An 18508-nucleotide genomic window follows, 5' to 3' on the forward strand; every position below is an offset into this window, starting at 1 on the left:
ACTTAAAGTGTTGGATTTAACTGTGTTGGATCATTGGCTGCTAGTGAGGGCATAGAAAAGGGGTATTTTTCTACCAGTAGACAGCGTTTAAGATTGAGTGTTTCACTGCTAAATTAATATATTTATATTGGATATGGATTTTAAATATGTATCTAAAATAGGTGGTTAATTGGTTAGGTATTTATGTATTTGCATATTGGGTTTTCTGCTGCATTTATCTATTGTGTTTCTGGTGTTAAATGTATTTTATATGTATCTTGGTGCATTTATGTTGAGACACTTTATTTAAAATCTGAATTAACTTAAAGGGAAAATATTAATCCATTTTCTTGCGCTTGTTTAATTGTTAAGTGTTTGATAGCCTAATTAAGAATTGTAAATTATGGGATTGATAATTGATTGATTTTTTACAGCATGTTAATCTTGTGGGGTTTTGTCCTTAAAGGTTTTTCACCTACTAAAGAAGCTAAAGGCTACTAAAAACAGCTAACGACAGCTAAAGAAACTAAAGTCTACTAAAGTCTACTAACACTGCTAAAGACTGCTAAAAAGACTAAAGAAGAAAAAAGAAGCTGTTTCTTCACTGGAAAAACTGTTGCAAACTAAAGGAAAATGAAAGGAAAAAAGTAACTACGGTCTGGTCTTTTGAGTGAAATCCAGAAGCCACATTCAGCATTGGTACATCCCTTCAAGTGTGGGATAAGCACAGTGAAAAAAGCAAAACACTTGACAAGCACTTACCAGTGAGCTGCCTCTATTTTTTAAATGTTATTTATTTACTAGCAACCTGGTCTCGCTTTGTTCGACATTCTTAATTCTGAGAGACAAAACTCAAAAAAAATTTAAAAATCCAAGAAAATATTTTAAAGACTTGGTCTTCACTAACTGACAAAGAAACAGATAACAGATTTGGTGTCCAGTTCAAAGTGTGACATGATTTATTTAAAAATTTGAGAGTTGACTTTTGTATTTTACATGAGTTATTATTTGTACAAACATGGTGCAAGGTAATTCATGAATTGTTCAAAAATGTTAGTGGTTAGCTAGTTAAAATGGGATATTGTGATTTCACAAGACTGTCTTAAAAGTGATCATTTGAAAATGTTCAATTTGAAAAATGTGCTCTTAGAGAAAATATAAAAATAAAGTGTTGCATATTGATATTTATCTGTTTCTATATATATATTTATTGTGAGAAATCATTAAGATGATCAGTGTTTCCACAAAGATAAATATCATTAATTATTAATAATAACATAGAGTTAAAGGTAAATTGAGCAAATTGGCTATTTCTGGCAATTTATTTAAGTGTGTATCAAACTGGTAGCCCTTCGCATTAATCAGTACCCAAGAAGTAGCTCTTGGTTTCAAAAAGGTTGGTGACCCCTGACCTAACATATGTCAAGTAAAAAGTTAAATGACACTGAGGTTTGTTATTTTTTATTTTTTATTTTTTTCATAAAGAAATACAATCATGTGTGCTTACGGACTGTATCCCTGCAGAATGTATTGATCTATATTGATATATAATGTATATATTTTGTTTTTTATGTTGATTTAATAAAAAATAAAAAATATATATTTTATTTATTTATTTTTATTTTTTTAATTTCTTGCACGGCCCGGTACCAATCGGTCCCGGGTCGCGGCCCGGTGGAAGTTGCCTGGGACCTTTACTTTTTTCTATATTCACCAATGATTTACCATGGGCTACCGGGTGTGCCAAATTGGTTCTTTATGCTGATGATGCAACCTTATATCATGCTGCACCATCATGTAGTGTACTTAATGTAGTTTTGAGTGAGGAACTAAAAGCTGTGCATGACTGGACAGAGATTGGATGGCCCTCAGCTGGGTCCCCCTCACCCCGTACTCCCTCAGCACCTCCCACAGGATCTCCCAGAGGACCCGGTCATACGCCTTCTCCAAATCCACAAAGCACACGTAGACTGGATAGGCATACTCCCAGGCCTTCTCCAGGATTCCTGCAAGAGTAAAGGGCTGGTCAGTTGTTCCCCTACCAGGCCGGAATCCACATTGCTCCTCTTGAATCTGAGTTTCAACTATCGGCTGGACCCTCTTTTCCAGTACCTTGGCTTAAACTTTTCCAGGGAGGCTGAGTAGTGTGATACCCCTGTAATTAGCACACACCCTCTGGTCTCCCTTTTTGAATAGGGGAACCACCACCCCAGTCTGCCACTCCCTCTGCACTGTCCCAGACTTCCACGCAATGTTGAAAAAGCATATCAACCAAGACAGCCCCTCAACACCCAGAGCCTTCAGCATTTTTGGACGAATCTCGTCAACACCCGGAGCTTTGCCATTGTGGAGTTGTCTAACTACCTCAGTGACTTCACTCTGAGAGATCGACGTCAAGCCCCCATCATCCTCAGGCTCCGTTCCTGTCAAGGAGGTTGTGTCTGATGTAGTTGGGTTCAGGAGTTCTTCAAAGTGCTCTTTGCAATGCCCTATGACCTTCTCACTTGAAGTCAGCAGAGTCCCATCCTTGCTGTACACAGCTTGGAGGGTTCCCTGCTTCCCCCTCCTGAGGTGCCGTATTGTCTTCCAGAACAGCTTTGGTTCCCCCCAATAGTCATTCTCCATGGATTCCCCGAACTGCTCCCACACCCTCTGCTTAGCCTCGTCCACAGCCACGGCCCTTCGGGCCTGTCAGTGCCTTACAACTGCCTCTGGAGTCCCCTGGGATAACATACCCCGGTAGGTCTTCTTCTTCAGTCGGACGACTTCCCTGACCACCGCTGTCCACCAGGGTGTTCGAGGGTTACCGCCCCTTGAGGCACCTAAGACCTTCTGGCCACAGCTCGCAGCTGCAGCTTTAGCAATAGAGGCTTTGAACATTGCCCATTCCTGTTCAATGTCCCCAACCTCCACAGGGATGGCAGAGAAGGACTCCTCCAAACGTTCCCAGTTCACTCGCACTACACGCTTGGGTTTGCCAGGTCTGTCCAGAGGTTTCCCCCGCCATCTGACCCAACTCACCACCAGATGGTGATCAGTTGACAGTTCAGCCCCTCTCTTCACCCGAGTGTCCAAAACATACGGCCTCAGATCAGCTGATGCAATTACAAAATTGATCATCAAACTTTGGCCTACGGTGCTCTGGTACCAGGTACACCTATGAGCATCCTTATGCTTGAACATGGTGTTTGTTATCGCAAGTCCATGACTAGCACAGAAGTCCAATAACAACCCACCACTCCGGTTCAGATCAGGGAGACCGTTCCTCCCAATCACGCCAGTCCAAATATCACTGTCATTGTCCACATGCGCGTTGAAGTCCCCCAGTAAGACTATGGAATCCCCTGCCGGCGCCCCATACAGGACCCCATGCAAGGTATCCAAGAAGTCCGAATACTCTGAACTCTTGTTTGGTGCGTACGCAACAGATACACCTTGCCCAAGGGTGACCCGGAACTATGTAAGGCAGGGGCGTTCAACTCCCTGAGGCTTTATACAAGCCCACATACAACAACTGCAAAAATGTAAAAGTAAAAAAACCTTACCATGGCTCAGTGAGAGGTTGTCACACCGCGGTGAGGAGAGTCTTGTCTTGGTTTTTTCTGTCTTGTGATTTGCATGTTTTATTTTGAAAAGCAACTCCTCTTGTTTCAGATCACGGGCCCTTCCTCTTGTGTCACCAGTCTGACGTCATCCCTGACCCTTGATTGTTTCCACCTGTTTCCCATTACCCTCATGTTCCATATAAGCCCATCCCTCCCCTTGTTCTGTGCCAGATTGTCTCGAGCTTTCGTGCCTGTCTTGCATCCACGTCCACGTTCATGTTCTTGCCTTGCCTCGTCCCACGACTACGTCTGTTTATCCAGCATTTTTCAAGCTGTAATTTTGAGTTAACTTTTTCCTCCCTCAGAGCGACTTTTGTTATTTAGCCTTTTTCAACCGCAGTGGTGAGTTATAATTTTTTCCTTAACGATTATCCTTCCTCAAAGTTTTTGAGTGAATTTTGTTCATATTTATTAGAATAAGATTTAGTGTAGTAAGTTTGATAGTCCTTATTTTCTTCCTCCTGTTGGAGCGCTTTTTGTCAAAGTTTTTTATAGCAGATCCGTTGCTAGTTATAATTTGTCTTATTTTTGTCATTTCCTCCGTTGGAGTGATTTTCGGTTTTTCCCTTTTTGGAAACGTTTTTTGCTATCTGTTTTAGTACCTCATAGTGATTGAATATTTTCTGCTCTGGAGGTTAAGAGTTTTTTTTCAAAATAAAAGCTTTATTTAGAACCTCCCATCTCTGCATCTGAGTCCCTTCATTCGCCCAAGCCTGACAGAGGTTATGGCTTTTAATAAAGGACAGAGATTCTGCCCTAAAAAAATATATCGCAAGTCAAGATTGCTGACTGATCGGTTAATCTTTAAAAGCCTCAGAAACAAAGTTTAGCAAAAGCAGACTTATTCTTGGAAATACTAAAACAGGCCAATAGGAATAGTAAGATAATATGGAAGTGCATTGACAATCTATCTGAGAGAGAGCGTACTACAAAATGGACATATGGAACTTGACTTAAACTCCGGCAACAACGGAACACTCATACCTGGTACACAAGCCACTGTAAAGGATAGCCTAATGGTAACTTGTTTAACAACTTATTTATAACCTCAATCTTGGAACTGAGTAAACCCTCGAACACGGCATTAGCATCTTCTGCTGACTCTGCTGAGACTCTGGCCTATAGTCTCACAGGAGGACGACAACCAACTCTGATGAATATGGAATGTGTGAGTGAATGCAAGGTCAATAAAAGGATCTTTTCACTCTCAAACTCAAAAGCTAAAGACTCATGGGGACTTGATTCACTTTTACTAAATAAATACAAAGAGGTTTTTGCAAGACCAATAACTTACATAATTAACCAGTCGTTAAAAGAGTGTGTTCTCCCATCCTCCTTCAAAACTGCAATTATAACACCCATTTTCAAATCGGGAAACAAAAAGTACTTTAAGAACTATAGACCAATCAGTATACTTCCTGTTGTTTTTAAGATTATTGAAAAAATTGTTGCCGAACAGCTGATGGAGCACTTTGATAATGGAAATATGTTACATCCCATGCAGTTTGGCTTCAGATCCAAACACTCCCCGACACAGCATGCTGTTACTTCCTCCAGGTGATCAAGTCCAGCCTGGACAGGGGAGGGGTTGGTTGACCGTTTTCCTGGATCTACGTAAGGCGTTTGACAAAGTGAATCACGCAGATCGCTCCCAGTGCGTAAGAATAAATAACAAAACTTTGCCGCTCAGCTCCTGTACTACAGGGGTACCCCAAGGGTCTATTCTGGGGTCACTGCTCTTCAGTTTGTACATTGATGACCTACCATCCATCTATTAGAATGTGGAGATCTGAATGTATGCTGACGACACAGTCCTCTTTACTGACGGTTTCCATGCAAATGTGGTTGCAGCTAAGTTATCTGCAAAGACTGGCTTTTAGACCACCAGTCCTGCTCACATTAGCAACACCCGGCAGGTAGTTGACCATAAGAACCCTGTTCTGATGGCCATCAGAGTACCATTCCAATATTGTAACATCGCAAACTTTTTTTATGTATGCAGTACCAATGTGTTATATAGCTATTAAATGATACCCTTATGGGTATCATCTAATGGCTAATGCACTGTATGTGCACTTTGATAAAAACTGCTGCACTTTATATACTTATGCACTTTAAATAAAGCTACTAAAATACTATAACTTGACTGCCCACTCACATGTATTGTACTTGTAATTTAAATTGTTTATCATTATGTATTTTCAATATTGTTGTGTATTTTTAATCCTGTTTGATTTAGTAGTGGATGTTAGATGCTCCATAAAAGGACTACAGATGGAAATGAGCATGGTGCAGCCATCTTCTTCATATAACTGCACATTGTCCTTCAAATAAACAAATACAAACAAACAAGTAGCAAGTTAAATAAACAAATACAATACAAATAAAAAAATACAAACACACAAGTAGCAAGTTAAATAATAAGGTGTTCAGCTGTAAAATTGGCTAAAAATAGTTTGCATGCTAATGTTAGCATACTAACAGTTAACAAGTGTCAAAAATCCAGTTTAAGAATATTGAGTTCAGCTGCAAAATTGAAAAAACAAGTAAAAAAAAAAACATTTGCTTTTATTTTAATCGATTAAGAATCTTTACAAATAAGAATTGCTATTCATTTGAAAATAGATTTTTTTTGACACCCCTAATACTTAGACTCAAATTGTTGTATTACATTTTCAGCTGTTTTCTCATTTTGTTGCGTCTTTAGATCTACCTCGCCGGCAATGGACCCTCCTGAACCGCCTTCGCACAGGGGTTGGTTGCTTGAAGTGGGGCCTAACAGACAGTGCAGCGTGTGAGTGCGGGGAGCCTGAGCAGACTGCCGACCACATCATCACCACCTGTCCCCGGCATAGACCACCTTCAGAGGAGGGCCTCTTCCAAGTGGGACCTGAGACGAGGGAGTGGCTACACGACACGAAGATGGACATATGAAGACGATACACGAAAGAGAGTCTTTAGACTCTTTTTTCTTACATTTTTAATTTCTTTTTTTTTTTCTTTTTTTTCAACATCATCTTGTAGGCCAACAATACTCGAACTGCGGGCCACACTTTGGCCCCGTATACCACACTGTATGCTATACTACACTGTATGCCAGGGGTCACCAACCTTTTTGAAACCAAGAGCTACTTCTTGGGTACTGATTAATGCGAAGGGCTACCAGTTTGATACACACTTAAATAAATTGCCAGAAATAGCCAATTTGCTCAATTTACCTTTAACTCTATGTTATTATTAATAATGAATGATATTTATCTTTGTGGAAACACTGATCATCTTAATGATTTCTCACAATAAATATATATAGAAACAGATAAATATCAATATGCAACACTTTATTTTTATATTTTCTCTAAGTGCACATTTTTCAAATTGAACATTTTCAAATGATCACTTCTAAGACAGTCTTGTGAAATCACAATATCCCATTTTAACTAGCTAGCCACCAACATTTTTTAACAAATCATGAATTACTTTGCACCATGTTTGTACAAATAATAACGCATGTAAAATACAAAAGTCAACTCTCAAATTTTTAAATAAATCATGTCACACTTTGAACTGGACACCAAATCTATTATCTGTTTCTTTGTCAGTTAGTGAAGACCAAGTCTTTAAAATATTTTCTTGGATTTTCAAATTCTATTTGAGTTTTGTTTCTCTTAGAATTAAAAATGTCGAGCAAAGCGAGACCAGCTTGCTAGTAAATAAATAAAATTTAAAAAAATAGAGGCAGCTCACTGGTAAGTGCTGCTATTTGAGCTGTTTTTAGAACAGGCCAGCAGGCGACTCATCTGGTCCTTACGGGCGACCTGGTGCCCGCGGGCACCGCGTTGGTGACCCCTGCTGTATGCTATACCACACTGTATGCTATACCACACTGTATGCTATACTACACTGTATGCTATACTACACTGTACCATGTTGTACTTGTACCACACAGGATTGTACTGTATGCTATTATAGAGTAGTACTTGTAATGTACTGTATGCTATTGTAGCGTACTTTACTATGTAGTACTTGTATTGTACTGTATGCTATAGTAGAGTACTCTACTATGTAGTACTTGTATTGTACAGTATGCTATTGTAGAGTACTATACTTTGTATTACTTCTAATGTACTGTATGCTATTGGAGAGTACTATACTATGTAGTATTTGTATTGTATGCTATTGTAGAGTACTCTATTATGTAGTAATTGTAGAGTACTACACTATGTAGTACTTGTATTGTACTGTATGCTATAATAGAGTACTCTACTATGTAGTACTTGTATTGTACTGTATGCTATTGTAGAGTACTCTACTATGTAGTACTTGTAATGTAGTGTATGTTATTGTAGAGTACTCCGCTATGTAGTACTTGTAATGTAGTGTATGTGTTATGTTTGACTAAGAGGGAGATGACGACACAGACACCAGGGGATGTAGCTCTAACATTTATTATATACAAACCCTGTTTCCATATGAGTTGGGAAATTGTATTAGATGTAAATATAAACGGAATACAATGATTTGCAAATCCTTTTCAACCCATATTCAATTGAATGCACTACAAAGACAACATGTTTGAAGTTCAAACTCATAAACTTTATTTTTTTTTTGCAAATAATAATTAACTTAGAATTTCATGGCTGCAACACGTGCCAAAGTAGTTGGGAAAGGGCATGTTCACTACTGTGTTACATGGCCTTTCCTTTTAACAACACTCAGTAAACGTTTGGGAACTGAGGAGACACATTTTTTAAGCTTCTCAGGTGGAATTCTTTCCCATTCTTGCTTGATGTACAGCTTAAGTTGTTCAACAGTCCGGGGGTCTCCGTTGTGGTATTTTAGGCTTCATAATGTGCCACACATTTTCAATGGGAGACAGGTCTGGACTACAGGCAGGCCAGTCTAGTACCCGCACTCTTTTACTATGAAGCCACGTTGATGTAACACGTGGCTTGGCATTGTCTTGCTGAAATAAGCAGGAGCGTCCATGGTAACGTTGCTTGGATGGCAACATATGTCGCTCCAAAACCTGTATGTACCTTTCAGCATTAATGGCGCCTTCACAGATGTGTAAGTTACCCATGTCTTGGGCACTAATACACCCCCATACCATCACAGATGCTGGCTTTTCAACTTTGCGCCTATAACAATCCGGATGGTTCTTTTCCTCTTTGGTCCGGAGGACACGACGTCCACAGTTTCCAAAAACAATTTGAAATGTGGACTCGTCAGACCACAGAACACTTTTCCACTTTGTATCAGTCCATCTTAGATGAGCTCAGGCCCAGCGAAGCCGACGGCGTTTCTGGGTGTTGTTGATAAACGGTTTTCGCCTTGCATAGGAGAGTTTTAACTTGCACTTACAGATGTAGCGACCAACTGTAGTTACTGACAGTGGGTTTCTGAAGTGTTCCCGAGCCCATGTGGTGATATCCTTTACACACTGATGTCGCTTGTTGATGCAGTACAGCCTGAGGGATCGAAGGTCACGGGCTTAGCTGCTTACGTGCAGTGATTTCTCCAGATTCTCTGAACCCTTTGATGATATTACGGACCGTAGATGGTGAAATCTCTAAATTCCTTGCAATAGCTGGTTGAGAAAGGTTTTTCCTAAACTGTTCCACAATTTGCTCACGCATTTGTTGACAAAGTGGTGACCCTCGCCCCATCCTTGTTTGTGAATGACTGAGCATTTCATGGAATCTACTTTTATACCCAATCATGGCACCCACCTGTTCCCAATTTTCCTGTTCACCTGTGGGATGTTCCAAATAAGTGTTTGATGAGCATTCCTCAACTTTATCAGTATTTATTGCCACCTTTCCCAACTTCTTTGTCACGTGTTGCTGGCATCAAATTCTAAGTTAATGATTATTTGCAACAACAAAAAAGTTGATCAGTTTGAACATCAAATATGTTGTCTTTGTAGCATATTCAACTGATATGGGTTGAAAATGATTTGCAAATCATTGTATTCCGTTTATATTTACATCCAACACAATTTCCCAACTCATATGGAAACAAGGTTTGTATATATACAGACCATATATATATATATATATATATATATATATATATATATATATATATATATATATATATATATATATATAATAATAATCAAACAATACTAAATATACTAACTAAGGAAATGGAGTGTGACAAAATCCAAGAGTGTGTATCGTGTACATACTTGCCAACCTTGAGACCTCCAAATTCGGGAGTTGGTTGAGGTGGGCGGTTCCGGGGGGCGGGATTAAGGGGGGGGAGGAGTATATTTATAAATAAATAAATGATAAATGGGTTATACTTGTATAGCGCTTTTCTACCTTCAAGGTACTCAAAGCGCTTTGACAGTATTTCCATATTCACCCATTCACACACACATTCACACACTGATGGCGGGAGCTGCCATGCAAGGCGCTAACCAGCAGCCATCAGGAGCAAGGGTGAAGTGTCTTGCCCAAGGACACAACGGACATGACTAGGATGGTAGAAGGTGGGGATTGAACCCCAGTAACCAGCAACCCTCCGATTGCTGGCACGGCCACTCTACCAACTTCGCCACGCCGCTAGAATTCACTGAAATTCAAGTATTTATTTTATATATATATATATATATATATATATATATATATATATATATATATATATATATATATATATATATATATATATATATATATATATATATATATATATATATATATAAAACAAATACTTGACTTTCAGTGAATTCTGGCTATATATATATATATATATATATATATATATATATATATATATATATATATATATATATATATATATATATATATATATATATATATATATATATATATATATATATATATATATATATATATATAAATAGAATAAATACTTGAATTTCCGTGTTCATTTATTTACACATATACACACATAACACTCCTCTCTACTCATTGTTGGGCAGTGTGATATTCTGGGTTGGAGTCAATAACAAGGCGAGGTGACGAAGTTACGTCTCTTTAATTCATACTTCAGAACCGACTCCCACACTTGCCGTCAGGATGCGCAATACAACGTAAACCGTTGGGCTGTCCTCACTCAGGTCCGCACGGACCTGGAGGGGGCGTGCCTTAAGTCCGGCTGGATATGTACACATACTGTACATATACATTCACTGTACAAACATACATATACACTTACTGTACATATACACTCTCTGTACAAACACATATACACATACTGTACATATACATTCACTGTACAAACACACATATACACATACTGTACATATACATTCACTGTACAAACACACACATACACATACTGTACATATACATTCACTGTACAAACACATATACACATACTGTACATATACATTCACTGTACAAGCACAGATATACACATACTGTACATATACAAGTACATATGCACACATACACTCATGCACATAATCACGTTTCATCAAACATATGTTAACGTTGTTGTCCAAGGGTAAACTGGGTATAACACATGGCACACTGACAAAGCTTAACCTATTGTTACTATAACAATCTACAAGGTTAATGTAGGTTGCTTCTCTTTCTTCCCCTCCATTTTTCTGCATTCTTTCATATCTCAAGTTATCATTACGTATATGTATTGTTGCATTTGAACAACTGTATTGTTGATAATAAAGGTAAAGTATTGGTATTGTTCATTATCAATAGCGCTATTTCTATTGGTATTTGTATTGCTCCATTTTTTAGTGTAATAATGCTCATTGTCATTTCTGTATTATTTTTTTATTTTTTCGCTAACTGCTTATTTGCTATTACTTTTACCATCATATTTGTACATGTCGTATTTGCTGATGTTGCTCTATTGTTGTTGTTGTCGTTGTTGTTTTGTTTGCTGTTGTTGTTTTTGTCTCTCTGTCTAATCCCCCTCTTGTCCCCACAATATCCCCCTCTGTCTTCCTTTTTTTTCTCTTTCTATCCCCTCTTGCTCCGGCCCGGCTGCACCAAATGACAATATAAATACATTTAATAAAGTCAAATACAAATAAGGCAACAAGAGAAGTATCCTACACTTCTCTTTTGTAAAGTAAATCTGAACAGCCGATATAGGCATTTACATCTACTATATGATTTGCCTGAGAAGCTGTACAGGACAAAAAAAAAAGAAAAGTCCGGCTGGAAATCGGGAAAAATTCGGGAGAATGGTTGTCCCGGGAGATTTTCGGGAGAGGCACTGCAATTTCATGAGTCTCCCGGAAAATTCGGGAGGGTTGGCAAGTATGCCGTAAATGTTGAACGAGAGATGAGGAAGTCCGTGGGAGAGAGAAGTCTACAGGTTCGAGTTCAAAGCGGGGGAAGTCAAGGATCGAGGGAGGCAGTCAGAGTCCAGAGGGAGATCCAGGGAAAAGTGAGACGCACAGCTCACTTTCAAGACGACGGAGGGTACTGCGGGGGCGACACGAGAAAACACACACTGAAAACACGGAGGGGAAAACAGAGAGAGAGCAAGATTGCATCAAGCATCAGATGATCGCTTAGTGTACGCCAACAGAAGATTATATTCCGGCACGGGATGGCAGGCTGAGCAGGCTTAAGAAGGCAGCTCGCTCATCACAGGCAGGTGCGCTGATTGCCGGTGAATGATTGCAGCTAGCGGGTGCTGCAGGGCGGAGACGCAACCGGCGCGTCCCTGGATGTGCGCGGCCGTGGGCGTGTCCCGAGGTGCGACAAGCAGAGCGCAAGGATTGGCCGTGACAGTATGCTATTGTAGAGTACTCTACTATGTAGTACTTGTTATGTAGTGTATGCTATTGTAGTCTACTATGTAGTACTTGTAATGTAGAGTATGCTATTGTACTCTACTATGTAGTACTTGTAATGTAGTGTATGCTATTGTACTCTACTATGTAGTACTTGTAATGTAGTGTATGCTACTGTAGAATACTCTACTATGTATCAATCAATGCCAATCAATCAATGTTTATTTATATAGCCCTAAATCACAAGTGTCTCAAAGGGCTGCACAAGCCACAATGACATCCTCTGTTCAGATCCCACATAGTAGTATTTGTATGTAGTATTTGCAATGTACTGTATGCTATTGTAGAGTACTCTACTATGTAGTACTTGTAATGTACTGTATGCTATTGTAGAGTACTCTACTATGTAGTACTTGTAATGTACTGTGTGCTATTGTAGAGTACTCTACTATGTAGTACTTGTAATGTACTGTGTGCTTTTGTAGAGTACTCTACTATGTAGTACTAGTACTTGTAGTGTAGTTCAACAGGCAAGCGGAAATGACGCAATGAGTGACGCGGCTTCTAATTCGCGTGTGGAGTTGCGTAAGGACGCGATGTGCGGGTGTCGCCGCGATAAGGAATTCATCGTCAGCATGGTGCTGCTGGTCGGAGGCTGAACCTGACAAGGAATTAAACGCCATCAGCAGGGAATTAAACGCCATCACGTCAGCATGGCGCTGCTGGTCGGAGGCTGAACCCGACAAGAGCCGAGCAGAGCCGACAAGAGCCGAGCAGAAAGCGACTTGATGCCAAGATGCCGACCTTCTCCGTCATGTACAAAGGAGCGGTCCTCATCAGCAGGTAAATGTCCTCCTAATGACACTTTTGTGTTTCTTTGGAGTCAACATGGCGCTCATCACCTGTGTCAGGATCATCTTTCATCGTTGTTATTTCGTCAATGGAGTCAAAATAACAACAACGAAAGATGAAGGAGATGTTTTATTCCGTCAATGGAGTCTTCTGAAAAGCATAAAACAACATTGACTCCCGTCACTGTCAAATAAACTCATGTTTGTTGTGGACTTCAATGTTTGTTATTTCCACAACATTTGGTCGGAACTCTTTCAAAAAGGTCACATTTGGACTACATGTTGACCAGGTTTAAGACGGAGAGGCAGATCGGTCCAGATATATCATCAATACTGATCAATACTTCTTCTTTTTTCATGTTCACCAATATGTTTGTTTTTGTTGTGTTATATCAACAATATTAGTAACACACCCCATGTAACTGTTACTATTTGACATTAAAATGATCGTAATATTAGAGCGGAAGTCCACTTTTTTTGTTCATTCTAGATCGTAAATAAACATTAGCAAGAGTCAACCAACAATGGAGTTAATGTCCAGTCATTCTATTCCACCTATAAAGCGTTGTAAAAACTCCATCAAGGTTATATATACATGATGTAAATATATATGTCATGTAGTAACATTCATAATAACATGTAATATATACATGATGTAAATATATTTGTCATGTAGTAACATTCATAATAACAAGTAATATATACATGATGTAAGTATATATGTAATGTAGTAACATTCATAATAACATCTAATATATACATGATGTAAGTATATATGTCATGTAGTAACATTCATAATAACAAGTAATATATACATGATGTAAGTATATATGTAATGTAGTAACATTCATAATAACATCTAATATATACATGATGTAAGTATATATGTCATGTAGTAACATTCATAATAACAAGTAATATATACATGATGTAAGTATATATGTAATGTAGTAACATTCATAATAACATGTAATAGATACATGATGTAAGTATATATGTCATGTAGTAACATTCATAATAACATGTACTATATACATGATGTAAGTATATATGTCATGTAACATTCATAATAACATGTACTATATACATGATGTAAATATATATGCCATGTAACATTCATAATAACATGTAATATATACATGATGTAAGTATGTACATGTATGTCATGTAGTAATGATCATTTTAAGCATGAAGCTGCATATTAATTTCACAGACACATCACAACGTTCACTTTACCTTCAACACCTGAGATCGGTAGGTTGGAGTTCAAATCCCAGCCGAGTCATACCAAAGACTATAAAAATGGGACCCATTACCTCCCTGCTTGGCACTCAGCATCAAGGATTGGAATTGGGGGTTAAATCACCAAAATGATTCCCGGGCGCGGCGCCGCTGCTGCCCACTGCTCCCCAAGGGGATGGGTCAAATGCAGAGGACAGATTTCACCACACCTAGTGTGTGTGTGTGACAATCATTGGTACTTTAACTTAACTTTAACTTTAACAACATTACTAATCATGGCAGACATGATGAGAGACAATAAACATAATAAAACAATCACTTACTGTACAATGTCTGCTCTCACTGGGATAAAGACTGATGGATGTTTATATCTTCCTGTTTACATCAACAATTGATCATCATCCTCACAAAGAGTTAAAACCAGCATATTGTTGTGTCTTTCTGGCCATCTGTGGGTCTAAATTGGATGTCAAAGTTGACCAACTTGTGGGTTTATGTCCACAACCTTCTACTCTCCAGCTGAGACATGATTTATCAACTAGAATTAACTCTCACCAACTCAGAGGTGATGCAGCAGCTCAATATGTCAATATAGCAGCATAAGCTAGTTAGCTCTCTGTGATCACGGCGCTGCTAAAAGTAGTTCCTCTGTGTTAGCACTTATAATAACAATATCACTAATACTTGTTAATATTCAGGTCATGACATTTAAATGGACTATTGTTGCTGCTTTTTGATGGATTTTAGAGGACTAATGTACTCCTATTAGCTACATTGTTATCCGCCTCTTACTTGCCATATTTTACGACTTAGAATGCACAAAAAAAGAAAACTGTGTTCTAGTCTTTCATAAGAATTGTGAATGATAGGCAAACCAAGCCCAGGCGCGTGATTGTGTCCAGTTCTCCGACCAGGGACACAATTAGGGTCAGGCGCGTCTAGGTCTCCGACCAGGGACACAATCTGGGACAGGCGCGTCCAGGTCTCAGACCAGGGACACAATCAGGGACAGGCGCCTCCAGGTCTCGGACCAGGGACACAATCAGGGACAGGCGCGTCCAGGTCTTCCACCAGGGACACAATCAGGGACAGGCGCCTCCAGGTCTCCGACCAGGGACACAATCAGGGACAGGCGCGTCCAGTTCTTCCACCAGGGACACAATCAGGGACAGGCGCGTCCAGGTCTCCGACCAGTGACACAATCAGGGACAGGCACGTCCAGGTCTCCGACCAGGGACACAATCAGGGACAGGCACGTCAAGGTCTCCGACCAGGGACACAATCAGGGACAGGCACGTCCAGGTCTCCGACCAGGGACACAATCAGGGACAGGCACGTCAAGGTCTCCGACCAGGGACACAATCAGAGACAGGCGCGTCCAGGTCTCGGACCAGGGACACAATCTGGGACAGGCGCGTCAAGGTCTCGGACCAGGGACTAAATCAGAGACAGGCGCGTCCAGGTCTCCGACCAGGGACACAATCAGGGACAGGCACGTCCAGGTCTCCGACCAGGGACACAATCAGGGCAGGCACGTCCAGGTCTCCCACCAGGGACACAATCAGGACAGGCGCGTCCAGGTCTCCCACTAGGGACACAATCTGGGACAGGCGCGTCCAGGTCTCCGACCAGGGTCACAATCAGGGACAGGCGCGTCCAGGTCTCGGACCAGGGATACAATCTGGGACAGGCGCGTCAAGGTCTCGGACCAGGGACTAAATCAGGGACAGGCGCGTCCAGGTCTCCGACCAGGGACACAATCAGGGACAGGCGCTTCCAGGTCTCCGACCAGGGACACAATCAGGGACAGGCACGTCCAGGTCTCCGACCAGGGACACAATCAGGGACAGGCACGTCCAGGTCTCCGACCAGGGACACTATCAGGGACAGGCACGTCCAGGTCTCCGACCAGGGACACAATCAGAGACAGGCGCGTCCAGGTCTCGGACCAGGGACACAATCTGGGACAGGCGAGTCAAGGTCTCGGACCAGGGACTAAATCAGGGACAGGCGCGTACAGGTCTCCGACCAGGGACACAATCAGGGACAGGCGCTTCCAGGTCTCCGACCAGGGACACAATCAGGGACAGGCACGTCCAGGTCTCCGACCAGGGACACAATCAGGGACAGGCACTTCCAGGTCTCCGACCAGGGACACAATCATAGACAGGCGCGTCCAGGTCTCGGACCAGGGACACAATCTGGGACAGGCGCGTCAAGGTCTCGGACCAGGGACACAATCAGGGACAGGCACTTCCAGGTCTCCGACCAGGGACACAATCATAGACAGGCGTGTCCAGGTCTCGGACCAGGGACACAATCTGGGACAGGCGCGTCAAGGTCTCGGACCATGGACACAATCAGGGACAGGCACTTCCAGGTCTCCGACCAGGGACACAATCATAGACAGGCGCGTCCAGGTCTCCGACCAGGGACACAATCAGGGCAGGCACGTCCAGGTCTCCCACCAGGGACACAATCAGGACAGGCGCGTCCAGGTCTCCCACTAGGGACACAATCTGCGACAGGCGCGTCCAGGTCTCCCACTAGGGATACAATCTGGGACAGGCGCGTCAAGGTCTCGGACCAGGGACTAAATCAGGGACAGGCGCGTCCAGGTCTCCGACCAGGGACACAATCAGGGACAGGCGCTTCCAGGTCTCCGACCAGGGACACAATCAGGGACAGGCACGTCCAGGTCTCCGACCAGGGACACAATCAGGGACAGGCACGTCCAGGTCTCCGACCAGGGACACAATCAGGGACAGGCACGTCCAGGTCTCCGACCAGGGACACTATCAGGGACAGGCACGTCCAGGTCTCCGACCAGGGACACAATCAGAGACAGGCGCGTCCAGGTCTCGGGCCAGGGACACAATCTGGGACAGGCGAGTCAAGGTCTCGGACCAGGGACTAAATCAGGGACAGGCGCGTACAGGTCTCCGACCAGGGACACAATCAGGGACAGGCGCTTCCAGGTCTCCGACCAGGGACACAATCAGGGACAGGTACGTCCAGGTCTCCGACCAGGGACACAATCAGGGACAGGCACGTCAAGGTCTCCGACCAGGGACACAATCAGGGACAGGCACTTCCAGGTCTCCGACCAGGGACACAATCATAGACAGGCGCGTCCAGGTCTCGGACCAGGGACACAATCTGGGACAGGCGCGTCAAGGTCTCGGACCATGGACTAAATCAGGGACAGGCGCGTCCAGGTCTCCGACCAGGGACACAATCAGGGCAGGCACGTCCAGGTCTCCCACCAGGGACACAATCAGGACAGGCGCGTCCAGGTCTCCCACTAGGGACACAATCTGGGACAGGCGCGTCCAGGTCTCCGACCAGGGTCACAATCAGGGACAGGCGCGTCCAGGTCTCGGACCAGGGACACAATCAGGGACAGGCGCCTCCAGGTCTCGGACCAGGGACACAATCAGGGACAGGCGCGTCCAGGTCTTCCACCAGGGACACAATCAGGGACAGGCGCCTCCAGGTCTCCGACCAGGGACACAATCAGGGACAGGCGCGTCCAGTTCTTCCACCAGGGACACAATCAGGGACAGGCGCGTCCAGGTCTCCGACCAGTGACACAATCAGGGACAGGCACGTCCAGGTCTCCGACCAGGGACACAATCAGGGACAGGCACGTCAAGGTCTCCGACCAGGGACACAATCAGGGACAGGCACGTCCAGGTCTCCGACCAGGGACACAATCAGGGACAGGCACGTCAAGGTCTCCGACCAGGGACTCAATCAGGGACAGGCACGTCCAGGTCTCCGACCAGGGACACAATCAGAGACAGGCGCGTCCAGGTCTCGGACCAGGGACACAATCTGGGACAGGCGCGTCAAGGTCTCGGACCAGGGACTAAATCAGAGACAGGCGCGTCCAGGTCTCCGACCAGGGACACAATCAGGGACAGGCACGTCCAGGTCTCCGACCAGGGACACAATCAGGGCAGGCACGTCCAGGTCTCCCACCAGGGACACAATCAGGACAGGCGCGTCCAGGTCTCCCACTAGGGACACAATCTGGGACAGGCGCGTCCAGGTCTCCGACCAGGGTCACAATCAGGGACAGGCGCGTC

At 42.7% G+C, this 18508-nt stretch overlaps 1 protein-coding gene across 4 annotated transcripts in view; it reads left to right on the forward strand.

Annotated features, from left to right (window-relative positions):
• The first annotated feature begins 12912 nt into the window (after positions 1-12912).
• Positions 12913-18508, forward strand: part of si:dkeyp-72e1.9 (syntaxin-binding protein 4) — a 163614-nt gene continuing 158018 nt past the window's right edge. For all 4 annotated transcript variants that reach the window (XR_009826532.1, XM_062050636.1, XM_062050635.1 and 1 more), the window contains exon 1: positions 12913-13167. Coding sequence is in view for 3 of the 4 variants with exons in the window: in XM_062050636.1 (XP_061906620.1) it covers positions 13121-13167 (47 nt within the window). In the remaining variant the exon portion in view is untranslated. The remainder of the gene's footprint in view (positions 13168-18508) is intronic.

Source organism: Entelurus aequoreus, linkage group LG06 (genome assembly GCF_033978785.1).
Source record: "Entelurus aequoreus isolate RoL-2023_Sb linkage group LG06, RoL_Eaeq_v1.1, whole genome shotgun sequence".
NCBI lineage: Eukaryota > Metazoa > Chordata > Actinopteri > Syngnathiformes > Syngnathidae > Entelurus > Entelurus aequoreus.